A 22,727-nucleotide genomic window follows, 5' to 3' on the forward strand; every position below is an offset into this window, starting at 1 on the left:
TTTGTTGTTGTTATTGTTGCTGTGTGTTTTTTTAGTGACTTTTCTGAACTAACTGTGCAATCCGTTTTCTTCCTCCTGTGTGACCAATGAATTCTTTACTTGTTCAACTTCGTGGTCAGCTAATGATTGGACAGAGACTTCCCACAAGCCTGGAGTTAGTAAGTGTCCTAGTCTTTGCCAGGGGGTTCTGTGTGTGTATTGGGGTATACCGTTAATATTCAACCTGTCTTGGCCTTTGCATCCTTCTTGTGTAGCATCTCAAGGTCAGCCAGAGGTGAAAGCTTGGATCCTTCTCCAGTCTTTCCTTTGCATGCTTGCAGCCCTACTCATGCGCATGGCCTCCTATATTCTCATTAAGTTGTCAGAGCTTTTCAGAGTTCCCTGTGGATAGCTTATTCCTCAGCTTTTCCTAAGTTTTTTTGGTTAGCTTGTTGTTTGCCTCATCAGTGATTGCTGCCGCAGGCAGCTGTGGTGTTAATAAATTGCCACTGATTGTTTTCCATAAATGTCCCTAGGGAAAAGACTGTTGCACTCTGTAAGCTCTGAGTTAAGTCAAATAAAGACAAGCTTTGTAAGTGGGTTTTCCAGGGAGCAGCTAGATAAGTCAAATAATGGCAGTTGTCTTAGAATGGGACCTTGAAAGAGCTCCAGTCCTGTTCTAACTCCTCCAATTTCTGCTAGGCTACTGTTTCTCACTGTGATCATGGGCTCCTGGTTTTCAAGGCCACCATTGAGCTGGGGAGAGGGGATGGGAAGAGGGTAAATTTGAAATGCCACAAAGCTCACTGTTCTTATTGAGATTTATCCATTTTTCTTGAATAAATGCCCCTGATTGTTACAAGCCTTTGGTTAATTTCCAGGTTTCTGAAAAAATTGATTTTTACTGTTTTTGCTTTTGTTTTGGTGGCTTTTATAGAGGAGAAGGTTTTTGGAGTTCCTTATTCCACCAACTCACTGATGTTACCCACTTCTAACCTGCTTTTTAAAATATAAATACTTATTAACATTTTTCAGTTTCATTAAAATGTTGTTTTATGAATACTTTTAGTGGCTGCCTACTTTGACCAGATTGGTTCTGTTAATTGCTGTTTGATCTGGTGTCTTGGTCTCTTTGCATCCCAGTTTTTAGTTTAGTTTTCATCTTTTTATAAACTAAGCAAAGAGGTAAAATGAAGTAAATAGGACGTATCTCTTAAAGTTTCTATGAGAATTAATAAAGTTGAAAGAAAAGTATCTAGCTCAGTCCTTAGAAAACAGTAGATGCTCAATAAATGATATTACCTTCTTCTTCTCCTTCTTCATACCCGTATCAGAATTCTTTTCTTCCTTTTCTATATATTATGAGGAAAGCAGTTGATACCAATGTATACTAATATATGAATGGTGCTTAACTCCTTACACTATATGTTGGAATGATTTGCTATCACAAATGAGTTTAATTAGTGAAATTTTAAGAATTGTGATGAAATGAGGAGGGTATAATCAGCCAGTGTAAGGAGAGATACATTAGGGTGGTATGCATAGACTGAACTAAATCCTCTGAATTCTTGGTGTTTTTCACTATCTACCTGTCCTAAAACTTCAGATTATCTACATCAGCCTCTGCAGGACTGTGTAGCTTTCAAATAATTCTTTAAAAATAGCATTCTTTCAGAATGAGTTTGATTAAAAACGGCCACAAGGTTATTTTATGCTTTGGCCTACACCTGAAGTGTGGCTATTCTGGTGGTATTGATTGAGGGCTCAGAGGAGCTGATTTGGAGCCATTTAATAGCTTTGTGTGACTGGGGCAAGTTACCTAAGTTCTCTCAGGGTTAGTTTTCTTATAAAATGAAGATAATATACCTATTTCAAAAACCTATTTGTGGAGAATAAGATCATATATGTGTAACTGTGAAAGTGCTATAACACAAATGTAAAATACTTAAGTGCAAGTGATTATGACTATTTGCCTTGTTCTTATGTCTCTATGCTTAGCTTGTAGTATAATGTTTGATAAAACAGAGAATTGACTTTGCTCTTAAGTCAGACATTATATCTTTGCTTATATTAGATTCTGTTTTTCATTATATTGCTTCATTTCCTCCATGCCCATTGTGGAATCCTTGAAGGCAGGAGAAAAATGTTTTTATTTTACTTTATGTTTATAGATGTGAATGAGGCTTAGAAATAATTTCTTTGACATGATCACTTATTAGTGCTACCTCTAGTGCTTTTTGTTCTACCATTTTAGTTCTAGCAGTTGTCGTCTTGCTATCAGTTGTAGCTATAATCATATCTCAGGAGCTTTTCTGCAGTTATTTATTTTTTTATTGATGTCATAATATTTATAACATTGTAAACTTTTAGTTGTACATTATTGTTTGTCAGTCACCATATAAATGCGTCCCTTCACCCCTTGTGCCCACCCCTAACCCCTTCCACTCTGGTAACCACTAATCTGTTCTCTCTGTCCGTGTATTAGTTTATCTTCCACATAGTGTGAAATCATCCGGTGTTTGTCTTTCTCTGTCTGGCTTATTTTGCTTAACATAATATCCTCCAGGTCCATCCATGTTGTTGCAAAGGGGATGATTTTGTCTTTTTTTATGGCTGAGTAGTATTACACTGTATATATATACCACATCTTCTTTATCCAGTCATCAGTCAAGGGACACTTAGGTTGCTTCCACTTCTTGGCTATAGTGAATAATGCTGCAGTGAAAATATGGGTGCATAAGCCTCTTTGGGTTGGTGATTTCTGGTTCTTTGGATGAATACCCAGTAGTGGGATAGCTGGATCATAAGGTATTTCTATTTTTAATTTTTTAAGGAATCTCCATACTGTTTCCCATAGAGGCTGCACTGGTTTGCATCTCCACCAGCAGTGAATAAGGGTTCACTTTTCTCCACAACTTCTCCAACATTTGTTATTTTTTGTCTTGGTGATTATAGCCATTCTAACAGGTGTAAGGTGATATCTTAGTGTTGTTTTGATTTGCATTTCCCTGATGATTAGTGATACGGAACATCTTTTCATGCACCTATTGGCCATCTGTATATCTTCCTTGGAAAAATGTCTGTTCATATCCTTTGCCCATTTTTTGATTGGGTTGTTTGTTTTTCTGTTGTTCAGTTGTTTGAGTTCTTTATATGTTATGGAGATTAACCCCTTGTCAGATATACGCTTTGCAAATACTTTCTCCCAGCTGGTGGATTGTCTTCATTTTGATTCTGGTTTCATTTACCTTGCAGAAGCTCTTTAGTCTGATGAGGTCCCACTTGTTTATTTTTTGTTTGTTTGTTTCCCTTGTCTGTGTAGACATAGAATTCGAAAAGATCTCTCTATGACCAATGTCAAAGAGTGTACTGCCTATATTTTCTCCCAGGAGTTTTATAGTTTCAGGTCTTACCTTCAAGTCTTTGATCCATTTTGAGTTAATTTTTGTGTATGGCAAAAAAAGATGGTCTACTTTCATTCTTTTGCCTGTGGCAGTCCAGTTTTCCCGGCACCATTATTGAAGAGACTTTGGTTTCTCCATTGTATGTTCTTAGCTCCTTTGTCAAGATTAGCTGTGCGTAGATGTGTGATTTCATTTCTGGGCTTTCAATTCTGTTCCATTGATCTATGTGTCTGTTTTTGTACAGTACCATGCTATTTTAATTATTATAGCTTTGTAGTATGTTTCAAAGTCAGGGATTGTGATGCCTCCAGCTTTATTCTTTTTTCTCAGGGTTGCTTTGGCTATTTGGGGTCTTTTGTTGCCCCATATGAGTTTTAGTATTCTTTGTTCTGTTTCCGTGAAGAATGTCATTGGGATTCTGATTGGGATTGCGTTGAATCTGTAGATTGCCTTAGGTAGTATGGACGTTTTAACTATGTTTATTCTTCTGCTCCGTGTGCGTGGGATGCCTTTCCATTTCTTTATGTTATCATCGATTTATTTGAATAATGTCTCATAGTTTTCATTGTATAGGTCTTTCACCTCCTTGGTTAAATTTATTTCTAGATATTTTATTCTTTTTGTTGTGATTGTGAATGGGATTGTCTTCTTGAGTTCTCTTTCTATTAGTTCATTATTAGAGTGTAGAAATGCAACTGATTTTTGTAAGTTAATTTTTTACCCTGCAACTTTGCTGTGGTTGTTGATTATCTCTAATAGTTTTCCAATGGATTCTTTAGGGTTTTCTATATATGAAATCATGTAGTCTGCAGACAGGGAGAGTTTCACTTCTTTGTTGCCTGTTTGGATTCCTTTTATTCCTTTTTCTTGCCTAATTGCTCTGGCCAAAACCTCCAGAACTATGTTGAGTAAGAGTGGTGAGAGTGGGCACCCTTGTCTTGTTCCTGTTCTCAGAGGAATGGCTTTCAGTTTTTTTCCGTTGACTATGATGTTGGCTGTGGGTTTGTCATATATGGCCTTTATTACGTTGAGGTACTTTCCTTCTATTCCCATTTTGTTGAGAGTTTTTATCGTAAATGGATGTTGTATCTTGTCGAATGACTTCTCTGCAGCTATTGATGATCATGTGGTTTTTATTCCTCGTTTTGTTAGTGTGCTGTATCACATTGATTGATTTGCAGATGTTGAAACATCTCTGTGTCCCTGTATAAATCCCACTTGATCATGGTGTGTGATCTTTTTAATGTATTGCTGTATTCAGTTTGCCAATATTTTGTTGAGAATTTTTGCATCTGTGGTTATCAGTGATATTGGCCTGTAATTTTCCTTCTTTGTGTTGTCCTTATGTGGCTTTGGTATTAGGGTGATGTTGGCCTCGTAGAATGTGTTAGGAAGTGTTCCATCTTCCTCTATTGTTTGGAATAGTTTGAGAAGGATAGGTATTAAATCTTCTGTAAATGTTTGGTAAAATTCTCCAGAGAAGCAATCTGGTCCTGGACTTTTATTTTTTGGGAGGTTTTTGATTACTATTTCAATCTCTTTGCTTGTGATTGGTCTGTTCAGATTCTCTATTTCTTCTTGATTCAGTTTTGGGAGTTTGTATGAGTCTAAGAATTTATCCATTTTTTCTGGATTATCCAATTTGTTGGTGTATAGTTTTTCATAGTATTCTCTTATAATCCTTTGTGTTTCTGTGGTGTCCATTGTAATTTCTCCTCTTTCGTTTCTAATTTTATTTATGTGAGCCTTTTCTCTTTTTTTCTTAGTGACTCTGGCTAAGGGTTTGTCAATTTTGTTTATTTTCTCAAAGAACCAGCTCTGTGTTTCATTGACCTTTCTACTGTGTTTTTGGTTTCAGTTTCAATTTCTGCTCGAATTTTTATTATTTCCCTCCTTATGCTGACTTTGGGTTGTTTGTTCTCTTTCTAATTCTGTTAGGTGTAGTTTGAGGTTGCTTATTTGAGATTTTTCTTGTTTGTTAAGATGGGCCTGTATTGCTATGAGTTTCCCTCTCAGGACTTCTTTTGCTGTATCCCATCTGAGTTGGTATGGTGTATTTTCATTTTCATTTGTTTCTAGATATTTTTTGATTTCTCCTTTAATTTCTTCAGTGATCCATTGGTTGTTCAGTAGCATGTTGTTTAGTCTCCAGATCCTTGTCACTTTCCCAGTTTTTTTCTTATAGTTGATTTCCAGTTTCACAGCATGATGGTTGGAAAAGACGCTTGTTATGATTTCAATCTTCTTAAATTATTGAGGCTTGCCTTGTTTCCCAACGTATGGTCTATCCTTGAGAATGTTCCATGTGCGCTGGAGAAGAATGTGTAATCTGCTGTGATTGGATGGAGTGCTCTATTTATATCTATTAAGTCCATCTCATCTAGTTTTTGTTTTTTTTTTTTTTTTTTTTTTTAAAGATTTTATTTATTCATGTTTTTCCCCTCAAAGCCCCAGTAGATAGTTGTATGTCGTAGGTTCACATCCTTCTAGTTGCTGTACGTGGGACTCGGCCTGGCGTTGGACGGAGAAGTGGTGCCTTGGGGCGCGCCCGGGATCCGAACCCGGGCCGCCAGCATCAGAGCGCACGCACTTAACCGCTAAGCCACGGAGCCGGCCCTAGTTTTTGTTTAAATCCACTATTTCCTTATTGCTTTTCTGTCTGGATGATCAATCCATTGGTGTAAGTGGGGTGTTAAGATCCCCTACTATTATTGTGTTGTTGTTAATGTCTCCTTTGGGGTTTGTTAACAGTTGCTTTATGTACTTTGGTACTCCTGTGTTGGGTGCATATGTATTTATAAGTGATATGTCTTCTTGGTGTAGTGTCTCTTTTATCATTATATATTGCCCCTCTTTGTCTCTCATTACCTGTTTTATCTTGAATTCGACCTTGTGTGATATAAGTATGACGAGACCTGCTTTCTTTTGTTTGCCATTAGCTTGGAGTGTTGTCTTCCACCCTTTCACTCTAAGCCTGTGTTTGTGTTTAGAGCTGAGATGTGTTTCCTAGAGGCAGCATATTGTTGGATCTTGTTTTTTAATCCATCCTGCCACTCTGTGTCTTTTGATTGGAGAATTCAATCCATTTACATTTAGAGTGATTATTGATATATGAGGTCTTAATGTTGCCATTTTATCACTCATTTTCCAGTTCTTTTGCATTGCTTTCTTTCTTGTCCTGTGGGTTTCGGCCTACCAATTCAGTTTGGTAGTTCTGTATGATAGTTTTCTTAGGTTTCTCTTTATGTATTGTATATGTCTCTGTTCTGTTTATTTGTTTATTGGTTACCATGAGGTTTGTATAAAAAATCTTATAGATGAGATAGTCCATTTTCTGATGGCCTCTTATTATCTTAGACTAAGTCGATTCCATCCCTTTTTTCTTCCCTTTCTAAGTTATTATTGTCACAATTTATTCAGTCTTGTATTGTGAGTTTGTGTTTAAAGTGTTGAGGTTATATATATTTTTGGTATTTTCCTTCCCTTAATCTTTGGTGTTATAGTTAAGTGTTTGCTAACCTATTCAGCTAGAGAACAGCAATTTTTCTGATTTTGTGTACCTGTTTTTCTCCTTGCTCAAAGCTCTGTATCCCTTTTGTCCTTTTTTTTTTCCAGACATGAGGACCTTCTTGAGCATTTCTTGTGGTGGGGATCTTGTGGCAATGCACTCCCTTAGTGTTTGTTTATCTCGGATAGTTATTATTTCTCCATCATATCTGAAGGATATTTTTGCTGGAGAGAGTTTTCTTGGCTGAAAGTTTTTGTCTTTCAGAATTTTGAATGTATCATTCCACTCTCTCCCAGACTGTAGAGTTTCTGCTGAGAAATCGGTTGAGAGCCTGATTGGGATTCCTTAGTACGTTATTTTTTTTTGTCTTGCTGCCCTTAATATCTTTTCTTTGTCATTGGCTTTTGTCGGCTTTAGTACTATGTGCCTTGGAAAGAGTCTTTTTATGTTGATATATTTAGATCTATTGACTTCATTCACGTGTATTTCCAGCTCCTTGCCCTCTTTTGGGGGAAGAGCTATTATTTCTTTGAACAAGCTCTCTGCTCCTTTTTCCTTTGTTCTTCCTCTGGAATACCTATAATCCTTATGTTGCATTTTCTAATTGAGTCGGATATTTCTCTCCTTTCTAGTCTTAGTTCTCACTCCTCCATCTGGAGCATTTCTGTGTTCCTATCCTCAATAATGGTAATTCTTTTCTCCATATTGTAAGCTCTGTTTATTTAAAGATTCCAGATATTTCTTTATCTCTTCCATTGTGTTTTCAATCTCCGACATTTCTGATTGATTATTCTTTATAGTTTCAATTTCTTTGGTGAAGAAGGTCCTGATTTCATTCAGTTGTCCCCGTGTGTTTTCTTGTAATTTGTTGAGCTTTTGTTATTTTGAATTCTCTGTTGTTTAAGTTATAAATTTCTGTGCCTTCAGGATTGATTTCTGGTTGCTTGTCATTTTCCTTCTGGTCTGGAGACTTAATATATTTTTGCATACTGCTTGAGGGCCTGGGCTTATTTTTCCTCATTCTGAAAATATCTGGTCATAGCTTCCACCTGCCGCCACTAGGTGGGGGTCAAGAGCTGTGCATTCTGAGCCCACTGCGAATAGAGCACTGTGGGTGCTCTGGCTGACTGGTTGTGCTGGGGTGCCGGGTGGGGGGAGGGGCTTTTTCGCCTTCCTGATCCCAGGGGCTTCTCATGCTTCTTTTGCTTTCTGCTCTCCTGGGGAGCTAGCTTGATGAAGGCAGCCCCACAAGAGCAATAGTTCAGTCCCCTCTGTATGGGAATTTCCCACAGGCTGTGAGAGAGCTTGGAGAGCGATGATTTTCCCATGGAGGGCTGCCCCTCCCCCTTCTCTCTCTCAGAGCTGCTGAGTTCTGGTCCCAGGGTCCCTGTCATTTGGGAAGGAGAGGAGTTCTCCTTACCTCCTTCCATTTCCTCTGGGGGGTTCCAGCACCTCCACCTTCAGACATATGGCTGTGTGGGTCTCTCAGATGTCTTTTGTGTTGTGTGAATGTCCTCTGTTGGTATATGAATGTCCTTCTTGTTGTATCTTTGAGGGGAGAGTCTCTGGGAAAAGCTCACTCCGCCGTGATCGTGACATCACTCCCCCTTTTTTTCTGCAGTTCTTTTGAAACATCAATTTGATAAAGAGATGCTACATATAACTATTTTGCTTGCTTTGAAATTTTAGTAGGTTTTTAGTATGGTTTCCAGCAGGACTTTTGTCATTTGTGTCTTCTTTCTTTTCATAGTGAAGGACTAATGAATAATATATATTTGAAAGAGAAAAACAAACAGACATCTTAAGCATTTGTACAGGATAACGGTGCCTGGCTTTTATTTTGATGAATTAAAACATTCAGGACTTGTCTCCTTGCTATGTTGTTAATACAAGAGTGAGTTTGCCGTTTTTCATTTACGTTAATACTGATTTCTTCTATAAAAATAAAAATTAGTTTTAATGATTATTTTCTGTGAGTTAATTTTTCTAGTTAAAATTACTTGTTATTAGTGTTGGGGCACTAGACCATATTTGTGAAAGCATTAAGAAAAACAGGATCATTTTTTGGTTTTGTTTACATTGCTTTAAATTCCTTCATAAGTGTGTTATTAGTGTTTTAAATCAGAGAGTCTCAAGTTTTTTTTCCTATGCAGAATACATTCACATGTGCAGCAAGTGTCTGTGAACACAGACAGGCATAGGTTTCAGTATTAAAAAATATTCTGTGGATCAGTGCATTTCCTAGAATGATAATTTTTGGAGTTCCATTTCTCCCCCTCTCACTTCAGAAAACGTAATGGAATGAAAATCAATAGAAATAGTCTTGAATCTGTATCAAGTAATTAGTTACATTTTTTTTTACAACTTTATTGAGGCATAGCTGACATACAATAAACTGCATGTATTTTAATGTACAATTTGTGTTTCTTTGGGCAGTGTATAGTTGGGTTTTGCTTTTTTATCCAATCTGACAGTCTCTGGCATTTTTGGGGGATCATTTTTATTTGATATGACTATTGGTATAGTTAGATTAGAGTCTATTATCTACTCTTTGTTTTCTCTTTATTCTGTTTGATCATTGTTTCTCTTTTTCAGCCTTCATTTGGATCAATCAAGTATTTTTTTGTGATTTTATATACCTCCTTTTTTGGCTTACTACCAGTACATTTTTTGTTTTATCTTAGTAGCTGCTTTAGTGTTAATAGTGTACATCTTCAGCATATCAAAGTCTACCTTCAAGTGTGATTACACTACTTCTCGTAGAGTATGAGAATATTATAATAGTGTACTTCCGTTTCTCCCCTCCTGTATGCTTTTGTTTTCATGCATTTTACTTTTACATGTTTTAAAAACCACACAATGCATTGTAATTATTTTTGTTTAAACAGTTATCTTTGGCAAAGTGTGAAATAATAAGAAAAAAACTTATGCATTTACCCTGTCATTACCATTTTCAGTGCTCTTCATTCCTTTTTTAGATCCATATTTCTGTCTGATATCATTTCCTTCTGCCTGAAGGACTTTCTTTATAATTTCTAAGAGTGTGTGGATTTGATAGTGATGAATTCTTTCAGCTTTTGTATGTCTGAAAGTGTCTTTGTCTTTGTTTTTGAAAGATATTTTTACTGGATATAGAATTACAGCTTGACTGTTTTTATCTTTCAGTGCTTTAAAGATATTGTTGCACTGTCTTCTTATTTGCATTGTTTCTGATGAAGAAATGTGATGTGATCCTTATCTTAGTTACTCTGTAGCATCTTTTTTTTCCTTTTAGCTGCTTTTAAGATTTTCTTTTTCTCACTGGTTTTGAGCAATTTAATTATAATGTGCCTTGGAGAACTTTTCTTTGTGTTTCTTGTTCTTGGGGTTTGCTGAGCTTCATGCATATGTGGGTTTGTGATTTTTATCAAGTTTGAAAGTTTGGAACCATTATATCTCCAAATATTTTTCTGCCCTTCCTCTTTGGTGGTTTCAGTTACTCTTATGTTAGGCCATTTGAAATTGTCTCACAGTCCCCTATGTGCTTTTCAGTTTTTTGGATTATTTTTTCTGTGTGTTTCTTTTGGGTAGTTTCTGTTGCTATGCCTTCAGGTTCATATATCTTTTCTTCTACGACATCAATCTGCTGTTAATTCCCTCTAGTTTACTTTTCACCTTATACCTTGTAGTTTTTATCTATAGAAGTTTGATTTGGGTCTTTTTTATATATTGTATCTTCAACTTTTTGGATATATAGACTACAGTTAAAATAACTTTTAAGGCCTTTTCCTGCTCATTCTAACATCTGTGTTAAAATCTAGTTTAAATCTGATTTAATGTTTATTCTCTTCATTATAAATTAGGTTTTTCTGCTTCATTGCATGCCTGGTAACCTTCAACTGTATACCAGACATTGTGAATTTTACCTTGTTGGGTCCTGGATATTTTGTATACCTATAAACTTTCTGAGCTCTTTTCTGGGATACAATTAAGTTATTTAATTGGAGATAGTTTGATCCTTTTGCATCTTGCTTTCGTGATATGTTAGATGGCTCTGGAGTAGTGTTCGTTCTAGGGCTAATTGCTCCATGAATTATGAATTTTTCTGGACTGGGAATAGGCACTCTTCCTGGCCTATGTGAGTGCCTGGGACTGTTAACCTCTACTCACTTTGTATGGGGGGTTAGCTTAAGTTATTAATTCTTAATTTTTATTTGTTTATTTTTTTTGGTGAGTAAGATTCACTCTGACCTAACATCTTTTGCCAGTCCTCCTCTTTTTTTGCTTGAGGAAGATTAGCTCTGAGCTAACATCTATGTCAGTCTTCCTCTACTTTCTATGTGGGTTGCTGCCACAGCATGGCTTGACAAGTGGTGTAGGTCTGTGCCTGGGATCCACACCCTTGAACCCAGGCTGCTGAAGCGGAGCACACTGGACTTAACCACTACATCACGGGGCTGGCCCCTAATAATTCTTCATTTTATTTCATTTTGGTCAGAGAGCATGCGCTATGTGCTATGTTATTCTTGGTACTTTTCCTGTTTAGTTTGTGTCCTAATTATTAGTTCCATTTTTGTAAATATCTCACTTTTGCATGAAAATAAGATTTATTCTCTGTTGGATTTAGAGTTTTATGTATAAAGTTCAGATCTTCTGTTTACTTACTAGTCTTACCTCCTCTGTTAGATATGAGACAAATGTACAAAATCTACCATGCTATTAGTGGGTTTGTTTCTCCTTAGAAATCTTTCAGTTTTTGCTTTTTATATTTTGAAACTCTTCATGCAAATTTGGTGTTAACACTTCCTGGTAAGTAGAGCCTTTTGTCAAATACATCGACCTTCTTTAATTGTACTGATTCTTTGCCTTAATGTTTACTTTGCCTCTTATTGAGGAATCAGTGTTGGTGTTTTGGGTTAGTTTCTAAATGATATATTTTATTTCATTCCTTTACTTGAATCCTTTGGGTTAAAAATTTTTTTCTCAGTATATATCTTGTAGCTTGATGTTTTTTTGTATTTTTATTTTTATTTTTTTATTTTTTATTTTTTTTTGTGAGGAGATCAGCCCTGTGCTAACATCCGCCAATCCTCCTTCTTTTTTTGCTGAGGAAGACGGCCCTGGGCAAACATCTGTGCCCATCCTCCTCCACTTTATATGGGATGCCGCCACAGCATGGCTTGCCAAGCAGTGCGTCGGTGCGCGCCCGGGATCCAAACCAGCGAACCCCGGGCCGCCGCAGCGGAGTGCGCGCACTCAACCGCCTGCACCACCGGGCCGGCCCCCTTTTTTGTATTTTTAAGTCCAGTATGATTACAGCTATTTCTTAACTGGAGCATTTAATCCATTAATTTTTTTTTTTTGTAATTATTGGTATATTTATTTCTACTTCCGTATTCACCTTTTTTTGGTGTTATTCTTTACTCATTTCTGTTAGCTTTTCCTTTCCCCTTCTAATGGTTAGAAGTTATGCATTCTGTTATTACTCTTTTAGTGGTAACTCATAAAATTTCAATAGCGTACTAATATTAAAGTCTAGAGTTCATCAGTATTATTAACCATCCTCTTAACAAAATAGGATCTTAAAATACTCTCTCCTACACTTCTGTTTCATCACATTATTGTTTATTATTTTACTTCCTCCCTGTTAGTAACCTTTTGCTTTAGTAGTTTTGTTTCTTTTTATTTTAATAGTAAGTGCTCATTTAGATTTACCCATATATTTTCCAGTTTCTTTGTTCATCTTTGCTCCTTGCTTCTCATTCTCCTATGTGAGTTTATTTCTCTTCTTTCAGAAATATATCTTTTGTTTTAGTGTTTAAGTATGTTAGAGAATGCGTTTTCTTCATTTTCGTGTTTTTGTTATTGAACAGTAGTTTAGCCAAGTATATTTAGATTGACTGTTATTTTCCCTTAGTTCTTTGAATATAAAATTGCTTTATTGAGTCAGCCCTGGTGGTCTAGTTGTTAAGATTCAGTGCTCTCGCTGCAGCCCAGGTTTGTTTCCCAGTCGTAGAACCACACCACCCATCTGTAATTTGTTATACTGTGGTGGCGGCTCACATAGAGAACTAAACTAACAACTAGGATACACAACTATGCACTGAAGCTTTAAGTTAAAAAAAAAATTGCATTATCTTCCTGCCCCTATTGGGCTGATGAGAAGTCTGCTGTTAGTTTTGATATTCCTGTGTAGGTAACTTTTGTTGGTTTTAATATTTCCATTTTGATTTTGGTGTTAGGATGTGTCCACGTGTGGATTTGTGTTCATCCTGCTTGGGACTCAATAAGCTTTTTCAGTCTGAAGATTTATTTATATAATTCACTAATTTTAGATAGTTCTCAAACATTATTTCTTTGAATGTTGCTTACATTTTCTCTTTGTTCTTGGAACTTCTCAGGTAGTCTGTTATCCTCTTTATATTTTCCATCACGTTATTCTTTTATGTTACATTCTGAGTGATGGCTTCAGTTCCATCTTCTGCCTCACTGTTTCCCAGTTTCCTCCCTTTGTCCTTTCTTCTTTCTCCCCTTTCTCACCTTCTTCTCCCTTTCCCATAAACTCCTCTTTTTAGAGCCTGGTAATGTATTGTTAATAATTTATCCAGCCTATTTGTGTGTTTTTAACCCCTCCCCCTTTCTTCTTTCTCCACTCTTCCTCCTTTCTCTTCTAGTTCCCTTCTACTTTTCTTTTCTCTTTTGCTCCTTATTTGTGCCTGACTCCATATTATATTTTATACCAGATTTCTGTGTTTCTTTCCCCTTACTACTCCCCCTTCTCCTCACCCTTGGATCCTTCCTATTCCCCCCTTCCTCCATATTTCCCCTTCCTTCCTATTCCCCTCCCTCCTTTCTCCATCCCACATTCTCACCATCTCCTTTCCCCCATGCCTCCTCTTCCTACATCTCACTTCCTCCTCTCCTGCTTTACTCTCTTTTCTTCACTTCCACTCTTTCTCCCCTTTCTCTTTTTCGAGCTTGTGGTAAATATTTTTATCCAGCGTTTCTTTGTGTTTGCAGTAAGAGGGTATTTGTGTTAGGACACTTCACCATGTTGTTGGATCTATCTTCATTATTATTGATTATGTTAAGGCAATAATTTGCACTGATTGGTAGTTTATTATTAGAAGCGGATTACTTGTGATACACCTCACAGATTAATGTTTTATGATACCATCATTTGAGAAAAAGTTGTAAATGGTGATTTTTTTTTAAATAGATGAGGAAGAATGATAATACTGCAAAATTTGTTGAAATTTTGGTCTACCACCTTGAGTTATGTGATAACTTTTATACGAAGTATTTATTTATTTATTTATTTTTTACAGATATTATTTATTTTATTTTTTCCCCCCAAAGCCCCAGTGGATAGTTGTATGTCGTAGCTGCACATCCTTCTAGTTGCTGTATGCGGGACTCGGCCTCAGGATGAACGGAGAAGTGGTGCCTCGATGCGCACCCGGGATCCAAACCCGGGCCACCAGCATCGCAGCCCGCGCACTTAACCACCAAGCCACAGGGCCGGCCCAATATACGAAGTATTTAATATCTAAAATTTAAAGTCAGAAAAACTGGCTGTGAACTTCAAAATTTTTAATTATATATTTGTTATAGTGCTTAAATATCTTAAAAATATGTAGTATAAAATTAATATATTATGATTAGGTCCTTAAAGCTTATTCATAAAAAGATCCTAGAGACATCTGAAATTTTATTTGTGGAAACTAAATGAAGTCTAAGACAATTTTACTACTTAAAGTTAGTATTCCCAAAGATCTACAATGCATTTTTAACCCTGAGTCAGTTTTTTAAATATCAGAAACCTCAATCTGAATTTGTGCTTGAAATATTTATTTGATTTCTTTAAGAAAATACTAATTCACAAACATTGCAAATCAAACAGAAGTATTTCTGAAAATAGGGGGAAATTTTGAACACTTAAACTTTTTTTTTAAGTGCCAACCATCAGTTTAGCACTATGCAAAGCACTTTCCCTAGATTAAGATTTTGAAAGAATTTGAAAGATAAAAGAAGCTAAGTTATGCTTTCTGCTCCCAAAGGGCTTCAGTATCTTTAAGAGAATATTAGCCAATGGTTCTAATAAGTAGGAATCGTCATGACTAAGAGTAATGGAGGCATTCACAGAAAGAGAAAACTTTCTCTTGGGGTTTCCGGAGACATTTTTGGAAAGGATGACGCTTGGTATTGGGATTTAAAATTGGTAGAAATTTTTTCTGTAGTCTCTTTCTTTTTGGATTTCCCTCTTCTTTTTCTTTATTTTTTCATTTTTCTTTCTTCTGTGTTATTGTTTTATAGAGAGAGTTGTTTTTAAATAAGTGAAATCCTCTTAGTATATTTTATCCATCTTTTTTGTGTTTCTCTCTCTACTTTCCCCTATATGTAGATTTTGTGAATTGGTGATCAAAAATATTTTATAAAAGAGTTTTTGTTTGCTAACTAGTTTTTTACAAATAGATGTAGAGTAAAAACCAAATTAGCCTAATTTTGAGCCAGTATTTTTTATTGGCAAGTATGTAGTTTCCAGGCTTTGTTAACATGCTGTCTGGGAAGGAAATTGAGAGAGGCTGTCTTGGCTCCTAAATTATGTTGCAAAATCTTGAGTTGGTGCATGTTTGCTTTTGTTTTGTTCTCATTTTTTGTTTTGCTTTGTTATTGTTCTTGTTTTCTTTTTTCCTCTGGGACATTAGTTATGTTTGAAACATTAATTTCAGGAAATTTAGAGGTAATTATAGCAGCCTATTTCATATTTCTTTGTTACTTTAAACTATTCTATGGGGAAAATTGAATACTTTTCCTGTCTATCTCAGTTGTATGTGTTTTTATTTTGATAGTTTATAAAATGTTTAGTATTTGATGACTATTATTTTTATCTTCTTATAGGCAGATAATAGATAAAGTACTAGTGTTCTTTTCCTGTTACACTGGAGGCTGAATAACAAAGAGGTTAAGAGCAAGGATGCTAGATCCAGGCTGTGTGGGGTTTAAATCCCTGACTCTGCTTCTCACTAGCTCAATTATTTAAACTCTCTGCCTGTTTCCTCATCTGTAAAATAGGGGTAATAATAGTTCTTATTTCATAGTGTTGCTATGAGGATTATAGGAATTAGTTTCTGTAAAGCATTTAGAAGGATGTCTAGCGTATAGGAAACATTCAGTTTGTGTTAGCCATTATTTTTTCTAGTTCTGTGAAAAGTCACACAGGTAGCATTACAGGTAGGAGTAGAATCTGGGTGTTCTCATTTCAGTCAAGATGAAGCAATGCTATTTTGCCTGTCTGTAGGTTATGTAGTCTTTTTCAAGATAAAAATTTCCAAGCTACAAAATAAATACAATAAAATTAAAATATTTTGTTTTATCAATGGTAAAACACATTTGAGTACATATACGCTCAGCACAGTTCTAGGTTTGGGGAATATTAAGGTAGACAGTTTCTATTCTAATGAAGCTATAGACCAGTCTTGGAAAAAAAGATGGAAAAACACTTCAAACATAGTTATTTCCACAAGAGAGAAATGTAGAGAATCCAAGGGAATAGAGAGGAGAAGGCATCCATCCCTTCCTTTGGGAGGGCAGAGCAAAAGGGAAACAGTCTTGGAAAATTCCATAGATAAGGTGTCACTAAAGAAGAATTACGAATGTTCATAGGATAAGATAATACCTGAAAGAGAGTTTAAAGTGCTATCTATATGTTGTTACCATTTAACTTTATTCTATCTTCCCCTGAGCCTTAGAACATTCTAAGCAATTAATTGATTTTTACCTTTACCTTGAGTTTATTAACAGTTAATAGTAGTTCATTCTTCATCTCACTCCCAGGTTCAAAAATCTTTGATTTTCTTTTTCCAGTTGCCTTTTTCAAATTTATTTTTTCTTATGAATAAAATGTTTCTTTTGTAAACAAATTTGAATAGTAGGAAGTATATAAAGTAAAAATTCTCCATTCTCCCTTTTTTTTCAACCTTCTCACTCCCCCTAAAAGTAAACCAAACAACAGAATGTATAAGTACATGTACACCTACATAAATATCTTGCTTTGAGTAATAAATCCACTCTCCTTGGTTTGCATTCATGACATCTTACAACATATCTCAAGGCTACTTTTTCAATGTATTTGTATCAAAATGCTCTAAGCTCTAGCCAAAATGAATTATTTTTCTGCATCCTGTCATGCTTCAAGCCTTCCTCACTCCATGTCTTGGTTTATGGCTAGAATGCCCTTTCCATTCAAGCCCACCACTTCAAGTCCAAAGTCCTTCTTATCCTTAAAAGTCTTTTCAAATAATATGTCCTCTGTCAGGCTTTTCTTCTTTCCCCACCTTCACCCCGCATTGAGCTTTGGAAGTCATTTTGTGTTTCTAAACTGCCCTGATACTTTTATCGCTTTACTTTCAGTACCTAACACTCCACGGTGCACACAGTTATGTATCTAGTTTGGTGTGCCCTGGACTATCCTGACAGGTCTTTTAGAGCAAGATTATCTGTGTTTGAGCCTTGTAATACTTGTGTGCCCATTTATCAAGCCTATTGTTAGGTACCCATTTACTAATAAATGTATTTTAGACGTGATATATTATTACTCTTAGAAACACTGATTTTAAACTGTCTTGGGGAGAAGTTAGGAGAGGTGTAGCTGTGAATTGAAAATAGAACTTGACTTCTTTTTTTAGTTTGGTTAATTTTTAATAAATCTCCCTGAGACATTCTTTTCTTGTAGGAAACAAAGATTATGATAACCTAATTGGACCAGTTTTTAAAATTAAAACTAAAATCTTTAAAAACTAAAGTTGTGGGGACCGGCCCCGTGGTGTAGTGGTTAAGTTTGGCTTGTTCTGCTTTGGTGGCCCAGGTTCATGGGTTCAGATCCCAGGCTCAGACCTACAACACTCGTCAGCCATGCTGTGGCAGCGACCCACATACAAAGTAGAGGAAGACTGGCACAGATGTTAGCTCAGGGCTAATCTTCCTCAAGCAAAAAAAGAGGAAGATTGGCAACAGATGTTAGATCAGGGCTAATCTTCCTCAGCAAAAAAATAAATAAATAAATAACAAAAAAAAACAAACTAAAGTTATGCGAACAAGGATATAGTTATATAAATACCCATCTCAAATACTTTAATAGGATAGAATTTTAGGAGCAGTTCTTTGACTATTTTGAAGGAAACTTGCCGCTATGAATATTTGCTGAATATGACTTAACATATTTGCAAATAGTAACCACTAAAAACTTTTTTCATTTATTTTTCAGAGAATGCAGAGTCTGTCGATCTTAAGCAGTTTTTTGACCAACATTTTTCACATATATATTATGTGTTCTTTGAGAATTTTGTGACTATTGAAGCTAGTCTTAAACAGAAAGGTAAGATGTGTTAAAATCAATCCTGGCTTATGTTGATGTTTCAAATAATTGTCACAAACATTCACTTAAAAATAGACTCTTGGGGGGCCGGCCTGGTGACATAGCTGTTAAGTGCGCGTGCCTCACTGCGGCGGCCTGGGGGTTGCAGGTTCAGATCCCGGGCGCACAGCGACACACTGCTTGTCCAGCCATGCTGTGACAGCATCCTATATAAAGTAGAGGAAGATGGGCACAGATATTAGCCCAGGGCCAATCTTCTTAGCAAAAAGAAGAGGATTGGCAGTGGATGTTAGCTCAGGGCTAATCTTCCTCACCAAAAAAAAAAAAAAAAAAAAAAAAACCCAAGATAGACTCTTAGACGTTGGAATTTTAGTATTATTTCACTTCTTTTTGTCAGATAGCTTTTAGACACCCCACTCACACTGTGGGTTAGTAGTACTACCATTTTTACTTTGAGGAGGCTTAGAAGATTCGCTTTTCCCTGGTCAGGTTTACCTGTTTCCCCACCTTCTTTGCTCTGCCCTAGGAGCACGTGTCAGGTTTGAATCGACATTGTCATATTTTCATTTTCAGAGTTCATTTAAAGTTCTCCAGAGTATATTATCATTTGTCTTTAGACATAAATATGTAGAATCTAAATTTGGTTGTTGAAAAAGAGGAGAGAGAGATGCTATGATGTTGTCTACACATTGAACAGAATGTGCTTTAAACGTTTTATCGAAGAATCAGAAAAAACCTTCAATGCTTAAAATATTTTAAGGTTTTTTAAGTGGTTGTTAACAATGAAGACAAAATGATAATGTTTAAAATATTTTTCTGTAAAAATGTTTTAGGTCACAAGTCTCAAAGGGAAGAATTGGATGCTATACTTTTTATTTTTGAGGTAAGTAATTGCCAATCTAACTTTTTTTTTCCAAAAATAATTCTTGGAACATACAAAGGAATATATTGAAACTATGAAGCATATAATAAAACACTGTGAATCTGCCATACTTGCCAAGAACTGAATCACATTTTTAAACCTAAAAATATACCTGACTTAATTCTTAATTATTTTTTGAGGTACAAACATAGATTATGTTTTTATGCACTCAACACCACAAAATTGGTACTATTTTCAATGTATTTGCAAACAATGAAAATTTTAAGTTGTGGGAGGTTTACATACATGGAGAGTTTTTTTTTTTTTCCTTAATCCTAAAACATCCTTACCTGAGAGGGTAAGTGCTTGGAACTGTTGTATATCTAAGGAATTCATCATTTCTTCTTTAGCTGCTTTTTATTATAAACTTGTATAAAATGGTTTTAAATGTTTTATAAATTGTTCTATATTACTTTGCATTGGGATGGGACAAATCTTTATTGCTAAATAAACAGAAGGAAACATAGCAACATTTGATACTCTGCTAAGATTTGTGTTTTATTTTTCGCACCCTGATGAAAATTAGGGTCTCTCTCACACACACACACACCCGCTTTTAAAATAACTTCTTGCTTTTCATTTTGTCTTTCAAATCAAACAGTGATGGGAGTATTCTGATCTTTATCGAGAATTTAGAGATCTGGGGAAAGTCAGGATTAGACCTCGTAACTTGAAAGGCGCAGTAAAGAATTTGGAAATCAGTTTCTAAAGATTGAGCTATTCTGTCTGCTGCTCAAGATAGTTCACTGTTTTGTATTTTGAGTATTTTGATATAGTTTAGAAGAATTTGAACAATCTAATTGATATCTTCCTTAGCTATTGATTTAGTCACAGCTGAAAAAAAGAATTTTCTTTTGTTTTTTTAAGAGTTCCAGAGGGAACTAACTGGTGTTGGTACCTGTTCTGCAGTTAATTTTCATTAGTCATTAACCTTGAGGAATTTGCTTATATTTACTTCCCCAAGTGTCTGCATGACTGTTTACAAGGGTAGTATTAAAACATGGATGTTTTGAGAAAGAGGAAAAGTACCCACAGAGAAAGCAGATAATAATTCTTAGAAAGTGTTCCTTCAGATATTCATGTTTGCCCTACATTCAGGAAACTGAGATGATTGATTAGTTAATAGAAACTTTTTCAGGGTATTCCTTTTATTAAAAAACAATGTTTATTTTCCTATATGTAATATATACTGATCATTTGTTGTTCTTTGAATAGAAATGTTTATCTTTAATGAATCACTCAATTTTATTAGAAAAAAGATATTAGATACAGAGTTTTCATCTTTTGGAAAAAATATTTAACCTGTGTGCTTCTGTTTTTCTACTTATAATGGAGACAATAATATCTGACCTCTACCTTTAGAGACTAATGATGATTAAAAAAAAATCGAGAAATTATAAATAAAGTGATTTCCTTTTTCTGGAATAAAAAGCATCATTACGTAATGTTAATAATATGGCATGGGATTTGTATTCTGTTTTCTTCTTTAGAATACACATAATTTCTTTCATCTTTATATTAACCACATAAAAAAGATATAGACATGTTTATTTACATTTTATAAGGGGTTAACTCTAAAGTATAATTTAATAGTCATAATTTAGGAGTGCTTTTGAGTACTTCACAAACTCGTCTTTTCAACTTTCTATAATTTTATTTCTTTTCACACCAAAATAAATACAGTTATACAGTTGTTGGCTAGCTGTGGGAGAAATATGAGGAAGGGAAAGGTAAAGAAGTTTATGTATCCCAGGTGGGACCAGTGTTTATCTGTGAAGGACTTTATAATTTCTTCATCATTGTCTTGTATGAGATGAACTAAAGATTACATCAAAGGGAAGATAGAGAAGTGTGAAACATGTATACCATCCTTTGAGTAAGAATAGTGTAAAAGCACAAGTTTTGAAAATAGGCATATTGAGGTTGGAATCTCTGTTCTTCCACTTTCTAACCTAAGCACGTTACTTAACCCATTTCCTCATTTGTCAAATGAAATTAATAAACTCTCATTTTAGCATGGTTGCAAGGATTGATGAGATACCATTCTATAAAGGATCTACTTTAGTGTTCGGCTCTTATGAACATTCAGTTAATGGTCTTTCTAAATAATAATAGTAGTAAGAGCAGCAATAACAACAAACACACAATGTCATTCAGCAAATGGATGAGTATTGAGAGCATAGTTCAGCAGCATAGTAAGGCAGCTGTTGATCTAGAATAATCCACACAGGTGCAATATGTAAAGGAAATTAAAGGAAAAATTATGAAAGTATTATATTTAAGAAGTGTTTGTTCCCAATTAATGGAAACCTATATGTTAGCTTAACTGTAGGGTTCCAGAATTTTTAAATTTTGTTCTCATACCTATAGCTATCATAACATATAAGTACCTACATACATAACATATAAGTATCATAACATATAATATATGAAAATGCTCTTTAATGGGTTGGTCATTGTTTGAATTAATTCAGTACAAATATTTGATGGTATTTTTGTGAAATCAAAATATTTCTCCTAGGTTTATCAAAACAGGAGAAAGAACTACTCAAAGTGAGAGAAAATGTCACAAGTATTAATATCTGAAAGAATTCAAAACTAATGAGTAATATCCACAATGTAGAAATTCTAAGAATAGTAAATGAGCATTTTGATATGTTAGAGTTAGTATGTAATCACTAAGGAGAAATATACTTTCCACATCATTGTAAAAGATAAATTTCGTTAATTTCCTATTCCAAGTCTTTGTTAGTATAGCTTGTTGTTTTTAGTTTTCAAATACTGATCAGTATGGCAGGCCGAAATAATGCCAGTATCTCTATTGTGAATAATGCCACTATCAGATTAGCCCAAAGACTATTTTGTATTTGAAATTATGTCTTTTACATAAGAAACTCTAAAGGCTTAGTGTAAGCTCTTTGTTTAATTTTTCACATTGAGCAGGATGTGGACTCATTACTTGCTATTCATTCTTTTCTTTGTTTTATTCATATTGATTTTTAGAAAATTTTACAACTTCTTCCAGAAAGAATTCATCAGCGATGGCAGTTTCATAGTATTGGTAAGTAATTTAAATACGTGTTTCACATTTGAAGAAATGATAATATATGAAAATGCTCTTTAATGGATTGGTCATTATTTAAAATGAGTTCATAATTTATACTTTAGTAAAAATAAAATAAAGAATACCAGACTAGACATACTGAGAATATAAGATAAAAACATAGATGAAGGATTTCCAGTCAAAATGGCATATTAAATTTCTTTGATCCACCTGTTCATTTACTCTGAATATATTAGCAGTGATGATAAAAGTGTAAAACCAAAAAAATGAAAGCAGGCTCAGCATCAAAATAAACATCCCTGTAAATCAGAAATGGAAGAGGAATGCAAAATGCCAAGTCGAGCGGAAGCCGTGGGCTCCAGGTTTAAAAGCAGGCAGTGTCAGCTGGCAGTTTGCTCTACACCAAAAAACGGGGGAACTGGAGTTAAGCTTACTACTTGGAGCCAAAGTAGAGCTTCCGAGATCATAAAATGAGGCTGAAAAGAAAAAGGGAA

General features: G+C 35.1%; 1 protein-coding gene across 8 annotated transcripts in view; it reads left to right on the forward strand.

Annotated features, from left to right (window-relative positions):
- Nucleotides 1-22,727, forward strand: part of RALGAPA1 (Ral GTPase activating protein catalytic subunit alpha 1) — a 241,377-nt gene that overhangs the window by 25,207 nt on the left and 193,443 nt on the right. For all 8 annotated transcript variants that reach the window (XM_087422563.1, XM_087422573.1, XM_014792116.2 and 5 more), the window contains exons 2-4: nt 18,137-18,247; nt 19,081-19,130; nt 22,173-22,230. In XM_087422563.1, the coding sequence (XP_087278689.1) occupies nt 18,137-18,247; nt 19,081-19,130; nt 22,173-22,230 (219 nt within the window). The remainder of the gene's footprint in view (nt 1-18,136; nt 18,248-19,080; nt 19,131-22,172; nt 22,231-22,727) is intronic.

This window comes from Ceratotherium simum, chromosome 3 (assembly GCF_057802395.1).
Source record: "Ceratotherium simum simum isolate JZ-2026a chromosome 3, ASM5780239v1, whole genome shotgun sequence".
NCBI classification, from domain to species: Eukaryota; Metazoa; Chordata; class Mammalia; order Perissodactyla; family Rhinocerotidae; genus Ceratotherium; species Ceratotherium simum.